Consider the following 17,371-nt stretch of genomic DNA (forward strand, 5'->3'; position numbering starts at 1 on the left):
AATCCTGATGTCTTTCTCTTTGTGAATCATCTGAGGGTGATGAGCATTTAAGAGTGTTTCAAAGGTATTAGAACAACAGGAAGGCTTGCAAAATGGACTTACGAAAATGAATGTTCATGTTTACAAAACGCGAGGGAAGTGCACGGGTACTCTCCAGTATTTGGGAAGGAATACACTCTGCACTCACAAAAATACATACTAGTATGAATAACTTCTTTAAGCTTTCCTGAACAATTTCCTGTTAATGCTTTTTTTTTTGTTAATGTTTTTTTATTCGAAAATAAACTTTCAACTTCAACTTCAATGCTTGTGAATGCATTTATATGCTTATGTGCAGTAAACTGATCAACACAGTGCTTTTAGAATTTTTGGTTACAAGAAACCTTGCTTACAGGTCCCTTGAGAGTCTCTTGTAATGAGGTTTTTACCACATTGCTGATCATTATTCATTTTACATTAAAAAAAAGAAAAAGAAAAAAAAACAGTCCCTCAGGTCTCCTCACAAGTGTTATTCTTCCAGTGTGCCTCGACTGTGTGTGCATCACGTGATGGTGGCTTTTTGCTCAATGTGGTCTCCTCTCAAAGCTTCACTGCTTAGAAAGTTTTTATTTATTTATTTTTTTCGGCAAAAGCTTTTATTTTTTCTCTCTTCCTCTCTCTCTGTACAGCCTGACCTTCTGATAACTCACACATTTCTTTCCAGGTCAGGCTTTTTTTTTATTTTGCGTGGTTCTGGCTCGAGCCTAGCTTTGTTTGCTTTTGGTTGCAAAGACTGTTTTGAAGAAAGCAGGAGAGCAATGTTTGCCTGCTTATCTTTTTATGAAATCATCAGTTTGAATAAAGTGAGCTTAAGTTAATGAGATTCTGCTGTATTAAAATGCTTGATGCAGACATGTTAAGGAATATACTTTGTCCTTCTATGATTGAGGGGAAAGCTGCACAGCCTCGTACATGTATTGTTGACGACCGCAACGGTGGCTTAGTGGGTCAAGCACCCACCTCGCATGCGAGAGGCATAAGGCTCAATTCTCAGTGTTGCTCAAGTGTTGCGCAGTGTTGCCCAGAGCTGGGAGGCTCCGGGGTGAAATACCTACTTGGGAAGTGGCTCTCTGACCCCAGTTTGTGTAAAGAAAAAATGCTCTCCATCATAAGTGCTCTCTGGTCAGAACTGCCCTTGTGCCAAAAAAAAAAAAAATCCATCATAGGAGTAGCCAGTTTTTCTAGCAATATCTCCGAGCATCTTTCAACAGATCTGCAACCATGTGATCCTCAGCAGCTGCTTTCCACCTTTGCATTTCGTTTAAGGCATTCCTTAGATCTCCTTTCGTCAGGTGCACAACATCCAATTCCTTTGCAATACTGCCTCTCTCTATATTCCTCCTGATTACTTTGGCTACTATATAGACCTGTGTAGAGCTCTTCGACTGCTTTGACTGCCCTCTCCATATTGGTAGTAACATTGCCCTTCTTGTCTCTGAGCACCAACATCTTATTTTTGCCCATGTCTTGAACCCTTTTCAGCCATGATAGCTTTTTTGGAGCATGCTCAGTTCTCTACATACTATATTTCCTCTAGTTGGTTATCTTACGCTTATCGATTAGCTTTGATAGCTCTGCCTGTTCATTTGTGTTTGTTGGGGGACAGGTGTTCGTGTTTTAATGTTTCTTAATCAGAACTTTCATTCCCTGTGAAAACGTACTGGTAACCTGTTTAACTATCTTTTCTTTTTGGTGGAATGTGTGTGTTTTGTGTGCCCCAGTTCACGAAACTTTCAAGACATGGCTGGAGAATGTGTCATATTTGAAGTGAAGCCAAGTGGAAACTGCTCTGACTGGTGAAAACGGACTGAGATAATTGGGAGCCTACAGTCAGTTTATGTGTGCCTTATTCCCTTATGTTATTGGTCTCTTGCATGTATGCAGGCATGTGAAAATGTGGCTTCCTTCCAGATGGTGTAATGCTTTGCTCTTAATCACGTTGTATGGAAATTAGCATGTATGAAGGGCATTGGGCCACGTTTTTCATCAAACGTTTCACCAAGGGATTTTCTCTAATCCTCATGATGTACTGTAATTGCAGGGAACTTCTCTTGGCTTTGTCATAAGTGGTAAGCAATGATTGATGATCAACAGTGAATTTATGCTTACTTAGCCATTGGAGAGCAGAACTTCCTCAGAAGGCATGACCAGCTGGACAGAATAGAGAAGTCACATTTGCTGGCTTAAAGCATGCTACGCGAGACTGGTAAGAAAGATGCAGTGACTGCAAAGGCAACTGTAGCTGTTTATTCTTTTTTCCTTTATTGCATACCTTGATGTCAAGAGGAATCAATGGCATTCATTTTAGAAAATTTTGTGCAGCAAAAAAGAATAACTCTAAGTAAGAAGTTGTATACGATATTTCATAAGTGCCCAAAGACTCGCTTTGCATAAAATTGCATGACATATTCGGAATCAGGATGCAAAAATACATGTTCTCTGAAGAGTGACTTCATTATAACTTTTTTTGTATATATCCTCTTCCTCTTTTAAAATACTTCACCATTTGGCTATAATGCAGGTTTTTGCAGCAGATGCAGCTAATTAGACAAGATCCATCTTGTCAAGGTTGACAGTTTGAATGTGGGCTATGCAGTTATTTTAACTCTTTCGTTACCACTCTTATTCAGATCGATAACCGGTGATCGATGCTTTCAATTGAATTGTTTCTCGTGCACCTCATTAACCAAGGCTGCTAGGTAAAGTTGGTTGGTAAATCAATTCTACGAGCCATCTGCTTTTGCCTATGGGTATCGAACTCCACCTGTGAAGAGAAAAACTGCAGAGAAAAACAGAAGTTAAGAACAAAAAGGACATTTGGAGGCCTTTGCGGCAGATTCTAGGTTGCCTTCTGAGAGCTCCTTCTAATTGGGCAGATATGCGAAGCCTTTGGTGCTTTGCCAGAACGAGAATGGCAAAAAAGACGTGTGAGCTGACCTTCGTTTCAGCTGTCAGAGTGTACTCTTTCCTCACGTCCCAGGTACCCAAGCGACAAGTACCCAGTGTTGGCGTTTGTGGGTGCTCCAGCCACCTTCCTGGTGCAGCAGGAAAACCTGGCATTGCAGTCGTACCTGGTATGGAGCGATGCAGTCCTCAACAAGGCACGGCACTTTATTCGCACCAGCCTGCGTGTGCCCTTTATCGGCATCCACCTTCGCAATGGTATCGACTGGGTCAGTACGCTACTGCTGTTGCATGTGGACTTTTGCTTTTAACACAATGTGTGGCTGGGTGTAGTTTCGGATATCATTTTACACGCATGCATCTGTATCTGAATGCATTCTTAAATTTCTTTACTAATGCTGTGATATGTATTCTAGGGTACCAAGAGGTGTCTAGTTTGGATAGAAAGCAGCGGCAGATCGTAACGCTGCCCTACCATTGATGATCACTGGTTAAGGCACTCGATTGCTGTGCCTGAAATGCAGCTTTGACCTCGACTGCAGCAGCCTCATTTTGATGTAGGCGTAATGCAAGATGAATGTGTACTGTGCGTTGTAGGTGCACATTACAAAACTCCAGGTGGTTGAAGTTATGCGAAGTCCAACTTAGGCACCTCTCATAACCGATGTTGCTTTTGGACATATGGTTATACAGTTAAACCTCTATGTAACGAACTTCCATGTAGCGAATTCCTCGATATTACAAATTTTATCAATTCCCCAACACTGCCCCTATTGAAGTGAATGTATTTAAAAACTCCATGTAACGAACAGGTCGCGGCGATTGACCTTGATATAACAAACTCGCGGTGCCAACTGTCTCTTAACTAGTGCTTAGTTAGTGGAAATTTGGCAGAACCCCGCAAGTTTCAGGGCGATAAAACGCGGAAGTGAAAGGAACGCCTACTATAGTGACGAGGGACCGCAGCAGATTCAGTGCGCCGTGTTTCAGTGCCGACGCCACATCTCCGTGGCAGACGCAGCAGTCTCTGCTGCTTTCGCTGTCGGAACATGGCACTACCATAGTTCATGCTTAAAAGCTGCAAAAAATAAAAAAAAGACACAGGGCGAGCAGCGCGCATCTGTCGCTGCCACACGGGGCATTGTGAGCCAGCCACCCCTACCTCCATAGGGCCGGCAGCGGCGGTGCCAACATGCCCGCTTTCCCCCAGAGTGATTCATCCATGGAGGAAGGAATCCTCCTCCACCCCCCTTCCCTGCTCCCTCGTAGACCATCGCGCGAGCTGCAGAAGAGGTCAAGAGGGCTGTTTAGTTTTGTAATATATACTAGAAGTGTATGGGAATGTCGAATAGTAATGATTTAATCAAATATCTGATTGAATCAAGAATAAAAAAAGGCTAAATATCGAAGAGTTCGAATATCGAACTTTGTTCAGCAAAGCCAAACATACGCAGCGCCTTCATGGTACAGTAAACCCTCGTTAACTCAAAGTTGTAGAATCCGGGAAAAATTTCGATATAAGCGGAGTTTCGAGTTAAGCAAAATGCCAAAAATTTCTGGCGACAACCACTGGTGATCCGTTGTGCGCTGCAACCGCCAGCGCCTGTCATTGCCGCTGGTGCACATTGCACGGAGCTACGGGACTCTGTGACAGAGGCACATTCTCATCGTTGCTTTGTTACCGCCCCATCATCGTTCGGTCACGGAGAGTACAGTTATGCTATATCCCATTTCTAAGACTGCACAGCCTGAAATACAATAACTCTGATGAAATCTTTTAGGCATTGCGTCTAAAAAAAAAATAAAAAGGTCGCAGCGCAGCGGTGTGCTGTTACAGATGCATACTTGCATTGCAAGCAGTAGCTTTCTCTTGCTCCTTTTGAAAATTAACAATATCTAGCCACACTAGCCTTTTTATTTTCCTTCACTACCCTACCAAGATTTTACTGAATTGTCTCAATGTGCCCATATATGCACGGATCAGACAGAGTGAGCGTCTACAGGTTCTTCGCTCAAACCGGACTATGAAAACAAACTTCGCTTGCAAAAAAAAATAAAAATAAAAGCAGGACGGAAATTCAGTAGCCCAAAGACTTCTGTGATTGGCTGCCTCGCGAGCTGCTTCTGGGTGAGACGCGAAATTTTCTAAAAACGCAGAACCTGAGTGCGACAGCGACGAGCGAAAATGCTTTGGCGGCCCTCGGCCCGTCGCGCCCGTCGACGCTCCACTGCACAAGGGAAGCTTTTGTAATAAACGCAAAAGAATTCTCAGGAAAAACTGAATTTCATTATTTTAGAAGGCAGAACTGGGGGGGTAATGCTTTGCCCCCTTCGCGTTGGCATTCAGCCCGACAAAAGCGTTCTCGGGCTGCTGAACGCATCGCATAAGCCGTTGGTCGCCGCTGCTGCATTCAACTTTGTTGCGAAGTAAGCATTGCGGACACCACATCCACAACAAAAATTAATCAACGCTTTGTGCACATAGTGCGACGAAACAGGACCACACAATCACTAAATCGCTCTTGCCGCTCTGCACGTGCGAAGGGCAACTGACCGAACCACACTGAACTGGCTGAACCGACTGCTCAATAAAACCCATCAGCCCCCACGCGCGCGAGCGGCGCTCACGTGACTGCTCCCAAGGCAAAAAATGACTGCGTTTGCGGGAATTTTGTAGTCGCTCTTCGAACGTGACTGCGTTCAGCACTTAGTATAGGAACAGAACGCTCGCTCGGAGCCCCTATCACCTTTCAGTAATGACGGTTGCCTTTAGTTCTTCCGGTTAAAATTTCAAGATATCCGCATTAAGCCCTAAAAATGCTTCGAGATAAACGGGAGCTAATACATAGCACCTATGGGAGGTGAAGGCGCGGCGTGAAAAATTTGACTTAACTGATTTGTCGAGATATGCGAGTTCGTGTTAACGAGGGTTTACTGTACCTTCATTCGTTCTTCAAGGGATGAAGAAAAATTCCTGAAGTTCTAATTATTGAGTGCCCCTAAATAGCTGCAGAAAACCGTTTGCATCACAATAATTTGATGTAATGAATGCGTGAAATATAGATGCCTACTCATTTGAGATGAAAACTAAGTGAAAACGATGAAATTTCGCGATTTCTTTAAGTGTTTTGCTTTCTGCGCACACTATCGTGAATTTCAACCAGAATCAGCAGTGCCGCCATGTCACTTTTTGCAATATGGCACAGTAGCAGTGGTGCCTCTTCGCAACTGACGCCACGTTCTGAGGATGCTTCCCGCACATGCGGTTAAGCATCCTAAAAATGCGATGGACCAGCCTACTTGAAGCATTTTTGAGAGGAAGCGCTTACATTTAGGAGAGGGGAATGGCCGTAGTTGTCAAAACAACCTGGTACAATCTCAAGATAGAACTAAAAGACCGGTTAAAAAAATCGTGACTAGTCGATGCATGCTTCTAACGGCAGTGGTGGGATGGTCTGAATTTAAGAGAAGCGAAACCACACACCACTACTGTGCCAAGCAGTTCATGTCACAGCTCATGTTCAGGGAAGTCTGCTTGGATGATTGCTGACTTCGTGGGCCTCAGTGTGACCCCCTGTCTAAGTTAATGAGCGTCCAAAGGCACAAATTTACACTGGTGTTGGCCGGGACCGCATTTCTTGTTGCAGTTATCTGATTTTGTGAAATAACAAGTCACAAAATATATCAAATATTCGAAAAATAATTTGAACACTTGTTATTCGATTCATATTCAGTTATTTGAGTATTCACACACACACCCCTTAAATGTACTGTTTGGAGCCGTGATTATCTGCGTATGAGCTTTGACTAGGCTGCATCACTGCCACGTTTCCAGGTGGAGACTCGCATGGCTGCAGCTGTTTCAACACCAGGCGCAGCAGACGTAATGTTCAGTTTATAGTGGGGGATATATGCACAACTTTTGTTCAGGTCTGTACACAGGGAGTGTTCTGAACACTGGAGATTGCAGTGAGGCATATCACTGTTTGCTGCCGGCTGCTGTGTATTTTCTCCTCCTGAATCATTGCCTCATAATGTCCTTAATTCCTTGCATTTCAGGTGGTGCGTGTTGTTCGGGCTCTGCGAGCACGCTCGGTGTTTGTGGCTACAGATAATGACGCTATGCTGGACCAGCTGAACCGTGCCCTTGAGCCTCTGCAGGTGAGCACGTTGAAACACTTGCACGGTTGTCTGGTTAGTTACACTGGGTCTTTTAGCTCATAAGAAATGGTAGTGATCGTGTGGCAGTCAGTTTTTCTGGTGCATTCAATGTGCACACTGTGTTAAACTGCGTGACAGAAGTATGTTTTGTTTTTTTTAAGTATTGACTTTGATGTCTTTTGTGAGGCTTTCTGCTGGGACCAGCTAACTCGGATTGATTACTTCTGACACATCTCTACATATGAATTGATGCGGAAAAGGAAGCACTTGTGTGTATTTGTGGTGTGCGCACGCTCTACTCTTCTCGTCGAGGGCGGTCGCCCCCCACTGGTGGCTGCTTGATAGCAGTGGTTTGAAGAAGGACTCAACCTAGCCAGCAAAGCACTGTCGCTGTTCCCCAGAGATATGAAACAATGCACTCAATAACCTTGGCTGAAGTAGGCAATTTGGAAAGGTGTGATGACTTCGACTTTGCCTAAATGAATGGCCGCAGGTGTTGGCACGGCAAATTATGAATCCACTCTAGGGATGTTATGACTCCACTTTAGGGCCATTAGACATTATTATGACTCCACTCTAGGGAGTTAGGCTGTCTTCACGTGGCAGCCAGCAGACTTTTTGGCAGACTGTAGCCAATTATATGCAACCAAGCATTGTTCCCATTTTAGCTGTGTGGTAGTATGGCATATCGCAACCTCTTAAAATGTGACTTTTAACCTAGGGCATTGTAATTTTAAAAAAAGGGAGAAATATGTATGAATGCAGATAATAAGGATAACGCACAGGTGTTAAATTTTAGCTGCATTTATTGCATGAATCAATTCAGACATTAACAAGTTTTCTTGTATGCATTGCATATGCTTTTGTGGTAAAAATAGTAGAAGGGATCAACATATCTAAGATAAGACAAGACCTAACAACCAAGAAACAAAAAGGATGAATGGCCAACTAGTTAGAATATGCCATGTAAGAACTTGAGTTCCTTTGTTGTCGAAGAGATAAGAGGCTGGATGACGCACATATTCTGGCTTTGGAAGTTACGGAAAGTATTTGGTGGTTGCCTGGCATGTAAAAGGTGTGAGGTTGATTCCCCAGAGCCACTGGGTAACCACTATTGGCACAATGGGTGCAACAAGTCCTCTTGGCCTGGTGCTTGGCTTCTGTGGTGTGAAATGCTTGGAAAATGGGTCTCTGACCCCACCTTAGGTTAAGAAAACTACCCTTGGTCATGGCACTCTTTGGCCAAAGCTGCCATTGCGCCATTGAAATCTATTTCACACCTGTTACCTGTATGAAGCGTGGGAATGAAATAGCAGTTTTACCAAATCTTTACTCATAATTTCCACGTGTCGAGGGCGTTCAGTAAGCTGCTCTTACTCTGTGGACTGTGAACCTTATAGCACGGTTGATTGCCGACATCCTCCTTTCTGGCTCTCCTTTTATCCTCCTATCACCTGCGAGCTTACTTTGGTGAGTCTGCCTGCGTCTGAAAACAGAACATTGTTTGCATAATGGCTTGTGACATTCTTGATGCTGCTGAGGCAGTATGTGCGACTGAGACACCCAACAAGAAGAGAAATCTAGCGGCTCTGTACACGACGCCATCTGACACTTGTGTTCATGCAGGCGGTGGCTGTGCAGCGTGAGCCGAGTGACCCACACGTGGACCTGGCCATCCTTGGCCTGGCTAACCATTTTGTTGGCAACTGCGTGTCATCCTTCACGGCCTTTGTGAAGCGCCATCGTGACGTCCACGGTCTGCCTTCCTCCTTCTGGGCATTCCAGCCCCTGGCTGGGGACGGAGGCATGAGTGCCAGTGAGCGCATCCACCAGGAGCTATGATGGCACCACCAGCTTGGCAAGCAATAAGGTTCGTTCTGCTTTTTCTGGGAGTATGACCGGTTGTGTGCCGAAGAGAGTTTATGCCACTGTGGTGTCCTAACAGTGGTGGTGGTGTAGGATGACTGGGCATTGTCAGCCCTGCTATGTTCGAAGGCCACTGCTAAAACTGAACCTGTTGGGACATATTGCAGCATTATGCATTCATACTAAGGGTATGTGAATGCTGAAATTTTTGAATACGAGTCATATGTCTGTCTGTTCAATAGTAAAAATATATTATGACGCAATAGCCCCGCCGGGGTGGCGCAGTGGTTACGGTGCTAGACTGCTGTTCCCAAGAATGCGGGATCGAATTCCGGCTTTGGTGGCTGCATTTCGCTGGAGGCGAAAAGCAAGGCGCTCGTGTGCTGTGCGATGTCAGAACCCCAGGTGGCCGAAATTTTCGGAGCCCTCCACTACGCCGTCTCTCATAGCCCTGAGTTGCTTTGGGACATTAAACCCCACAAACCACCCATATTAGGAAGCAGTAAGTGAGGAAATTTTGTTGCTGTTATTTTTCTTTAATAGCATGTGGTTTTAGTGACCTAAAATTAAACAAACCAGACTTTACTGAGCACTGCATAAAAAAAAATTATGACAGGAACATGACTGCATCTTACTGCGTGGTGCTACAATGCACCACACAATACGCAGGATATTTACATGATTGCTTTGCCTGCCCATGACACCTCCACTCGGGCCCCTTTTAGGGCCCCATTAGAAATCCCGCAAGTTGGCTTTTACACATATCACAGTTGACGAAAACGGGATGGCGGAGGTCATGCTAGGAGGGTTATGCAGGCAAGAGGACGAGTGGCGTGGCTGTGGGCATTAAGCATGAAGAGTGTTATAGAATTAAAAAAAAAAAAAAAAAAAAAGACATGACGCCAGTTCGGTGATGAATATGGAGTGTAAGCTCATTGAAACTATCTGTTCATGGCACGCACGCTGCTTATCACGATGGCATAAACTGTTTCAGCAATGTTGCAATAGTTGGCTATGACTGATGAGCGATAAATGCAACTGTTTACAGAGCTTATTCACGTGATATCATGCGGCTCTACTGGAAACCATGGCACACAACATGCAATGGCAAGGAGAAAGAGAAGGAGAGCATTTATGGCATTTGCTGACACCAGCGGCGATGTGCAGGTGTGTTGAGTTAACTCTAATCTCCCAGTGCACAGCATACTGGCGCCACAACATCAAGTTGCGGCATAACACAACCTTGAAGAATGCTAGCAGTAGAGCTCATGTCTAAAAAGGAAAATGCTTGCTTTCATATTGCGGGGGTGTGATGTGGGTGGTTGGCCATCTCGTTTTCAAGTGTTGTATCGGTAGCGCTCACTAGCACAACTTTGCATGACTTGTCTGAATGTAATTGTTCCACGCAGTAAACGACAGAAAAGAAAGTGGAGAGGACAGCCCTGTACTGCTTCCTTAGCACTCTAAAATCTCTCTTGGAATAATTTATCTAGATATTGTGGTTTTGCCAAGTTCAGATTTATGAAAGTTGGCAGTAAAGCAGTAACCGCATGAGGCGACAACCCTTAGCGATCCGTCGCGCGACGCCGCCGCCAACGCCTGTCATTGCCGCTAGTGCGTATCGCATGGAGCGACGGGACTCAGCGACAGAGGCACTTATTCAACGTTGCTCTGTCACCGCCGCTTCATCATTCGGTCAAGGGGAGTGCAATTACTTTATATCCCATTTCTAACACTAAACAGCATGAAGTACAATAAAACTGATGAAATTTCCTGTAACGCATCGCACTTTAAAGTGTGGCAGCGAAGCGGTGCGCTACTACACTGCAATGCCGGCTTGCATTGCAAGCAGCGACTTTCTCCTGCTCCTTTCGAAAGTTATTTATCTAGCCACACTAGCCTTTTTTTTTACTACCTTTCCAAGCTTGTACTGAACTGTCTCGATGTTTTTATATATACACAGATCAGACGAAATGTGCGCGTGCAGGCAGCAGGTTTTTCGGCCAAACCGGACTAGGAAAACAAACTTCACACGCAAAAGCAAAAAAAAAAAAATAAATAAATAAATAAAAAAAAATAGCCAGAACGGAAGTTGAGCGCCCCAAAGCCTTCTGCGATTGGCTGCTTCGCAAGTCACTTCCGGGCGGCACGTGAAGTTTTCTAAAAACTCAGAAACTGAGCGACGAGCAGCAATGCTTTGGCAGACCTCAGCCCGTCGCGCGGCATGTCGCGGCGAATTGTCGCCTCATGCGATCAGCACTTAATTGGTCAGTGCCAAATATTTAAAAAGTTTCGAATATGCGATTGAAAATTTTTGAATGCGAATTTCTTGAATCAAATGCAAGCCAAATAGTAATAAATTTAGATTATTTGCTCACCAAATGGAAGCTTTATGCACGTCCTTTATGGTGTTCTTATGGACATGTGTGTGCAATGGTGGAACTGCTATACCATTTGGACCTAAAAGGTAGTTTAAGCACTTTGGCAAGAATTAAACTGAAACAAAGTTGTGGCTGCATGCTCCTTTGACAGTCTAGAGACATTGATATGGGCTGTAGCCCACTGTTGTGGCTTACTACACTAGACTCTCGAATTTACGCCTGTTAGCTCAGATATTCGGATAACTTGAGCTAGGAGCATGATCCCAGCTGATTCCCATGTAAGTCTGTGGTGTCTGACGCTTTTTAATTCGGATGTGGTAGGGCTTGCACCAGTTAATTCGGATAGGGTCAAATTGAAGTACGACCCCTGAAGCCAGCGATGGCCAAGACCTCCCCGAACCTGGGTTCCATGGAACAGTGGCGCTCACACATCTTCAGGCATGCGTGCTGTGACAGGCGCGATAACGATCGGAGCTCCCCATTGCTGACTGTTGAATGACTGCCAATGAGCAGCACATCTCTCAGTTCCATGCTTTCGTCGTCACGGCCCCTAGCACATTTCTTCGTAGCATGCCAAGATGCCGCTCAGCTATAAAATCATGGTGCAGTCATCTTTTGTCGTTGGTTGCTGCAGTTGGTGGGGGTGGGATGAAGGCGATTTGCCAGGCGAACTTGTGCAGAGTGCCAAGATGCTGCACATCCTTGACAGGAGTGCTGATGGTGGCTTGCACAGTGCACTCAGTTGTGCAAGCCTGGTGATCAGTGTGTTTGCTTTATAACGCTGCGACTGAGGCGGGCGCTGTCCACTGTCATGAAATCATTTGAACGCTTGATAACAGCTGCCTTTTGAAATGAACGAGGCTAAAAGCAGCGATGCTAAGACGTGTATGAAATTTTGACTCTCATGAAAAGGTCTGTCAACTTTATTCCCCACGTAATGAATCCTTCCCGCGAACTTATGTCAGTTTTTCTTGAAAAAAGTGGCTTCATTAAGCGATACATACGGCATTCTCGTGCTCATTTTTGCATGCATGTTGGACGCAATAGAATGAGGGCCAAAGTGCAGGGGCTACTCAGCACTTTCTGAGCACTCCTGGCGTTCCACCAGGGTTAAAAGGGTTGGGAATTGCTGATCTAGCTCATTGGAGAGGCATGTAAAGTGGTGCACCTAGCACTTTGAAGCCAGTTTTTACCAAATTTTCACCAGCGTTGGCCGACTAAATTTCGAAAACATTTTTATTTTTTTCGATATTTTCTGGTCTTAGGTACGAAAAATAAATATTAACAGAAACAAGAAACAAAGCTGGACTTATAGGTTACCCCTCAGAAACTTTTTTCTGAAGCTTACTTTTTTTGTGTGTGCGTGTGAAAAAAAAAAACAGCTCGTCATAAATGCAGTCTCCCATGGTGCTGCCATTTGCATCAACATGCAATATGTGTGTGTTAAATCATTTGTGTGACTCGCACCACCAAGTCATGGTGTTTGTCAACATACGGCACCACCATACCAGTATGGTGGAAGTAATGTTTAGCTTTCAATATAGCTATAGTTACATAGGTTCTTTTGGTTGAACTGTTTCTAGGTGCTGAAGGACTTCACTGTGATGCGGCGTGTACCAAGAAGGAGACCAAGTCAGCTTCTACTCTCGTCGGAAATGTGTTGGCCACTCTCACCGGCGTTTAGTTTACTCCCTGGACTTTGATGGCAGCGCTTTGATGTGACGGCTTCCAGCCATGTTGTGTGTGTTCTTCTCACCACAGTGCCTCTCCGGAGAGTCCCAGCGTCACATTGGGATATGAGACCCTATGCATTGTACTGATGTAAGCGTGGACACTTCTGACCCCATTTTGTCGCAGTCAAAAGGTTTTGCACCTGACAGAAGCGTTCAAGGGGCTTGAATACTCCAGGCTTTTGGACTGCCTGTCGCTAGTGGCCAAAACCCGTGGTTTGCAGCTGTTGTGGGAGCACATGAAAGTTACAGTGCAGAGGAAGCAGCAAGCAGTGCTTCCACTTCTTCACTAAATGTGGTTCACTGTGCCATCGCTTTAAAAGGAGCAACCAAGATTGCACCAAGTGCATCAAAATTGTGATCTTTAGCAATGATGATAATAATGTTAGGCCTCCCACAAGGGCCTAGAGTAGGGAATGCTCCTCTCGCCACTCATTGCATTTGCATTCACCCTCACAAGCAGTCATTTTCGTAAGGATGTGTCAAAGAAAAGAAATGTAGGTGTGTCAGAGAGAAATATGATTTTAGTGAGTAACGGTAAAAGAAAGCAGTATAAGGGAAAATGTTTGGGCGTGTTGGTTTATCGTCGCACAAAGCAAAGCGCAAAAAAATGGCAAAGGACGAGGTGAGGACGCAACAAGCACTCGTCCTTTGGCTTTTTTTTGCGCTTTGATTTGAGTAAATTTTGTTCAATCACTTGCAGTATTTAGACGCTGTGTCACTGCTGTCACTGCTACACTTGACAGTGATACAGTTGACGTTGAACACTCAGTATATACTTGTCGTAGTCAATAGGGCTTCAGTTACGGCAGTTTCAATGCCTAGGAGCGTGTTTGTGCACCTGCGTCTGTGTAGCTCACTTACTGGCAAAGCTTGTTGCTGCGTGCTGGCAGAGCTTGCCAACTTGCACTGCTCGTGTCACACCATGCACGCTGTTCATTGCTCAAAATGCTGTGCATTTGTCTGCATTAAATACTTAGCTCTTAGCTTTCTAGTTGGGTGCACAGCTTTAGGTCTGTTTATGAGCAATGTTTTGTACTGCGGCATTTGATTTAGATTAACTGTATCACTGCTGCAGTAAGGCTTGCATATAAATTTGGTTCAGCAATGGCACAAAACTTGTGCAGTGTCGGTACATGTCGGAAGCCTCGGAAGCAGCAACCAAAGTAAACGTACGTATTACCTGGTCAGCAATGTACTGGCCACTTGGCTGTTAGCAATTGGTAGCTGTCAGCATTGGGAGCAGGTAGCATCCCTTTTGTTAGTGGCATTGTTTCCTGCAATGCTAGTTTATTGAAGGTGCCTTACAAGTGCAGCTGATAGGTCACACTGATCTAGTCTACTGCTTTTTGGGGACTGCAAAAATGGTATGCACTTTTGTGAATGGTGCATATTGACACTATCACCATACTAGTATGTAGTTGTATCTGTGGTTAGAATTGCAGATTATTTTTGTACTCAAACATGAGTGCATAATTGAAAAAGCACCTAATACAGTAGGATCTCGATTATGCGACTTTCAGGGAATTGCATGAAATTGTTGTACTATAATTCGTACGTTGTACAGTCTGAAATCTCGCAGAGCTGCTCTGCTCTGGCTGCTGAAATTAATTGAAATTTTTTTCTGTATGCATAATGAAAAACGCCCCTGTTTTTGTTCTATTAGAGCTAATACATTTATTTGCATAATTATTTGTGCACTGCTCGAAAGGGAGGTGCGCAAATTGTGCTATTCCTTGAACACACCCTAGAAGCGTGGAAACCTGCAATATATGCTGCACACTGCCGTGTAAATGTCGATCCCCGAAATCATGTATGTACTTCACTGTCCACCCCCCCCCCCCCCCCAAAAAAAAAAAAGTTTCCTTTAAAATAAATTCAGGCTGATGCATACCCTTCCCCACTGCTTTGCTCATATTTGCGCAGTTTCTCACAGAGTGGTATAATTGCATATGTGCAGCTCAAAGGATCAAGCGCACAGTGATGCAGTCACAAAGCTAGCAGTCAGAGACAAATGGAGGTAAAAGCCGGTAGGAATGGAGACCTTGCTCTAGTCCCAAGTGACCGACCGAACTCGGTTTGGCAATTTTGGATTAATGTGAGTGCACCGTAGGTTGCCAGAAGCTTGCTGTTACACCTCTTCGTATGGAAAAATGTCGTCTGCTAGTGTGAGTGACTTGGGGAGCAGCACGCAGTTTGAATTTGCTTTACCTTCACCAATATACAAACTAATTAATGACTGCTGTAGCTGACATGACAGTGTCCACCCGCAGCTGACATCTTTCGCAGCCCCACAGAGCAACGCGGCCTTGCTGATCATCGCATGCCTGCTGCGCAAGCACCCGTGGCATACTGATGATCTAGTGCAGCAGGGAGCGTAAAATATGCGATAAAAGTTTTTTCATAAGCCCCTGTAACAGATTAAAAGGGTGCAAATTATGCAAATTACTAAGCCATCACTGAAATTGCGCTGCCAAGTCTTTTTATGTCAGATTGGTGCCTTTTGGCATGTAATGTTGTGTTAGGGTGGCACAGGTGCCTTGAAAATGATGATTTGGACAACATGCCAACTGCTTCAACTCTTCAAAGATGTATTATGGTGCACAGTACGAAGATGCCAGCGACATGTCTTCTGCCCATTTAGAACCGCTCTCACTCATCGGCAGAAGGCAGCAGTGTCTGTCAGGCATTTGCATCATATTGGGGAAAAAAGAAAGGACTCTTGTTGTTTGCCTGCAGCACGGATGCAGGACTTGAGTGCACCCACGTCATTGGCATGCTTTCTGCAGCTTGCCAAGCAAGAGTATGCCATGAACTCGGTGTCGCTAGGCCTAACACGCTCCCCCACTGAAGCCACAGCAAAAAACGCTTTCAAACTTGCTACCGATGATCATAGCAACATTTAACCTTGTTACTGCCAGCACAGTAACTTCATTTTGTTATCATTGTGAGATTACTTTTGTTAATTATCTTCATTAGTGAAGCATGTGGAAAAGTGGACTTGGTGAGAGCTATCATGCACTGATTGCCGACTACAGGCCACAGATGCAGAGTCAGAGCTGTCAGCTGAACTGCTAGTACACAGGCTATTGCACTCTAGGTAACATCTTGTATACGCACTTCTCTCCGTCTTGAGTGCGATTTAGAACACCATGAGTTGATGGGACGTCTGCTGTCATCTCTCATTCCGTACAGTTGTCACTGGCTATTGTACGAAGTGGGCTGTGCGCAATTTTTTAACCGTATAATTTAAGCTTTTAACGCACTATTTCTCCGGGGGATTTGCCGGTCCCTTGCCAATTTTTTGCAAAATGCAGGTCATCACATAAATGGAGGATGCATAGTCGAGGTTCTAGTGTTGTTGTTATTAGTGGTGTGAGAAAAGAAAAGGACCTCATGACCTCAGTGACAAAACGATTGCAGTTCTGAAATCTGTTACGGTGAAGTTCTCACTTGCAGAGACCGTTTGTGCCTGGCACCTGTTTTTCTATTAACACCTCGGTACATCTGTTGTACTTTGCTTGAAATGCAGGATGTGCAAACAGTGTGAGAGGTGTTTGTTAGCTTGAGCGTAAGGCTGCTTCTTGTTTGTGTCTGCTACTGAAGCGTGTGTGTGTACGTGCGGCTCATGCCATGCCATTGCATTTTTTTGTGACTTAGTTGGCAACTTAAGTCTCCTAATCGTGGGCAGTCATGTCAAAAGTTTGTTTCTCTCTGCAAAGTATAAACTCAGCACCAAAGTAGCCAGAAGAACTGTATGCCGCCGATTGGAACGTATCCTACGGTTTCATCCTGTTATGCACGTCTGGTATCATGCTTCCTGTGCTTTGCTGCAACTGTATGTTGCTGGAAAAATGGGGTCTGGCCTTTGATATGGCACCCACAACTGGTGCCTTTGGAAAGGCAGCGAAATCTTTACTTGTGGGATGTACTCGAGGAATGCATTGCCAGCAAGTGCAGATAATGCAGTGCCGTACGTCGTCACAGCATGCCACGAGTTAAGGTCTGGCTCCCGTGCAGTCCAGGTTGTACAGGAGCTCTTCTCTAAAGCTCAGTAAGCGTCAGTAGACAAATGCTGAGGCACTTAAGAATAGGTGAGTGCTACTTCTATTTTCTATTTCGGAGAAATAGAAAAATACTTCTATGCTGTTTCTATTTTCGGAGAAAATGTAAAGCATGTTTCTGCTTGAATAATTTGCAGGTGGAGGGAAACACATTTTGTGAGTAAAAGTAGAATAGAAAAGTATTGTACAGATTACATATTGATAGCAGGATATAGTAGTTTGCAGT

At 44.6% G+C, this 17,371-nt stretch overlaps 1 protein-coding gene and 1 long non-coding RNA gene across 2 annotated transcripts in view; both read left to right on the top strand.

The window, feature by feature from the left end:
- LOC146184287 (uncharacterized) overlaps nt 1–17,371 on the top strand; it is a 62,734-nt gene that overhangs the window by 37,649 nt on the left and 7,714 nt on the right. The gene's annotated exons all lie outside the window — the stretch shown is intronic.
- Nucleotides 1,780–17,030, top strand: LOC146184289 (GDP-fucose protein O-fucosyltransferase 1-like). The gene is made up of 5 exons (XM_084609552.1): nt 1,780–1,835; nt 3,020–3,212; nt 7,003–7,104; nt 8,731–8,974; nt 12,935–17,030. The coding sequence occupies exons 1-4, from the start codon at nt 1,780–1,782 to the stop codon at nt 8,944–8,946; spliced, it is 567 nt and encodes a 188-aa protein (XP_084465678.1). The 3' UTR covers nt 8,947–8,974; nt 12,935–17,030.

The sequence above is a fragment of the Amblyomma maculatum genome, chromosome 7 (assembly GCF_055883805.1).
Source record: "Amblyomma maculatum isolate TAMU_Amacu chromosome 7, ASM5588380v1, whole genome shotgun sequence".
NCBI classification, from domain to species: domain Eukaryota; kingdom Metazoa; phylum Arthropoda; class Arachnida; order Ixodida; family Ixodidae; genus Amblyomma; species Amblyomma maculatum.

Bases quoted from the DNA above. Each gene is read 5' to 3' on its own strand.
- LOC146184289 (XM_084609552.1), top strand. From the start codon at position 1,780: ATGGCTGGAGAATGTGTCATATTTGAAGTGAAGCCAAGTGGAAACTGC. The intron at 1,836-3,019 runs GTGAAAACGGAC...CTCACGTCCCAG, and splicing joins AGTGGAAACTGCTCTGACTG to GTACCCAAGCGACAAGTACC. The intron at 3,213-7,002 runs GTCAGTACGCTA...CTTGCATTTCAG, and splicing joins TTCGCAATGGTATCGACTGG to GTGGTGCGTGTTGTTCGGGC.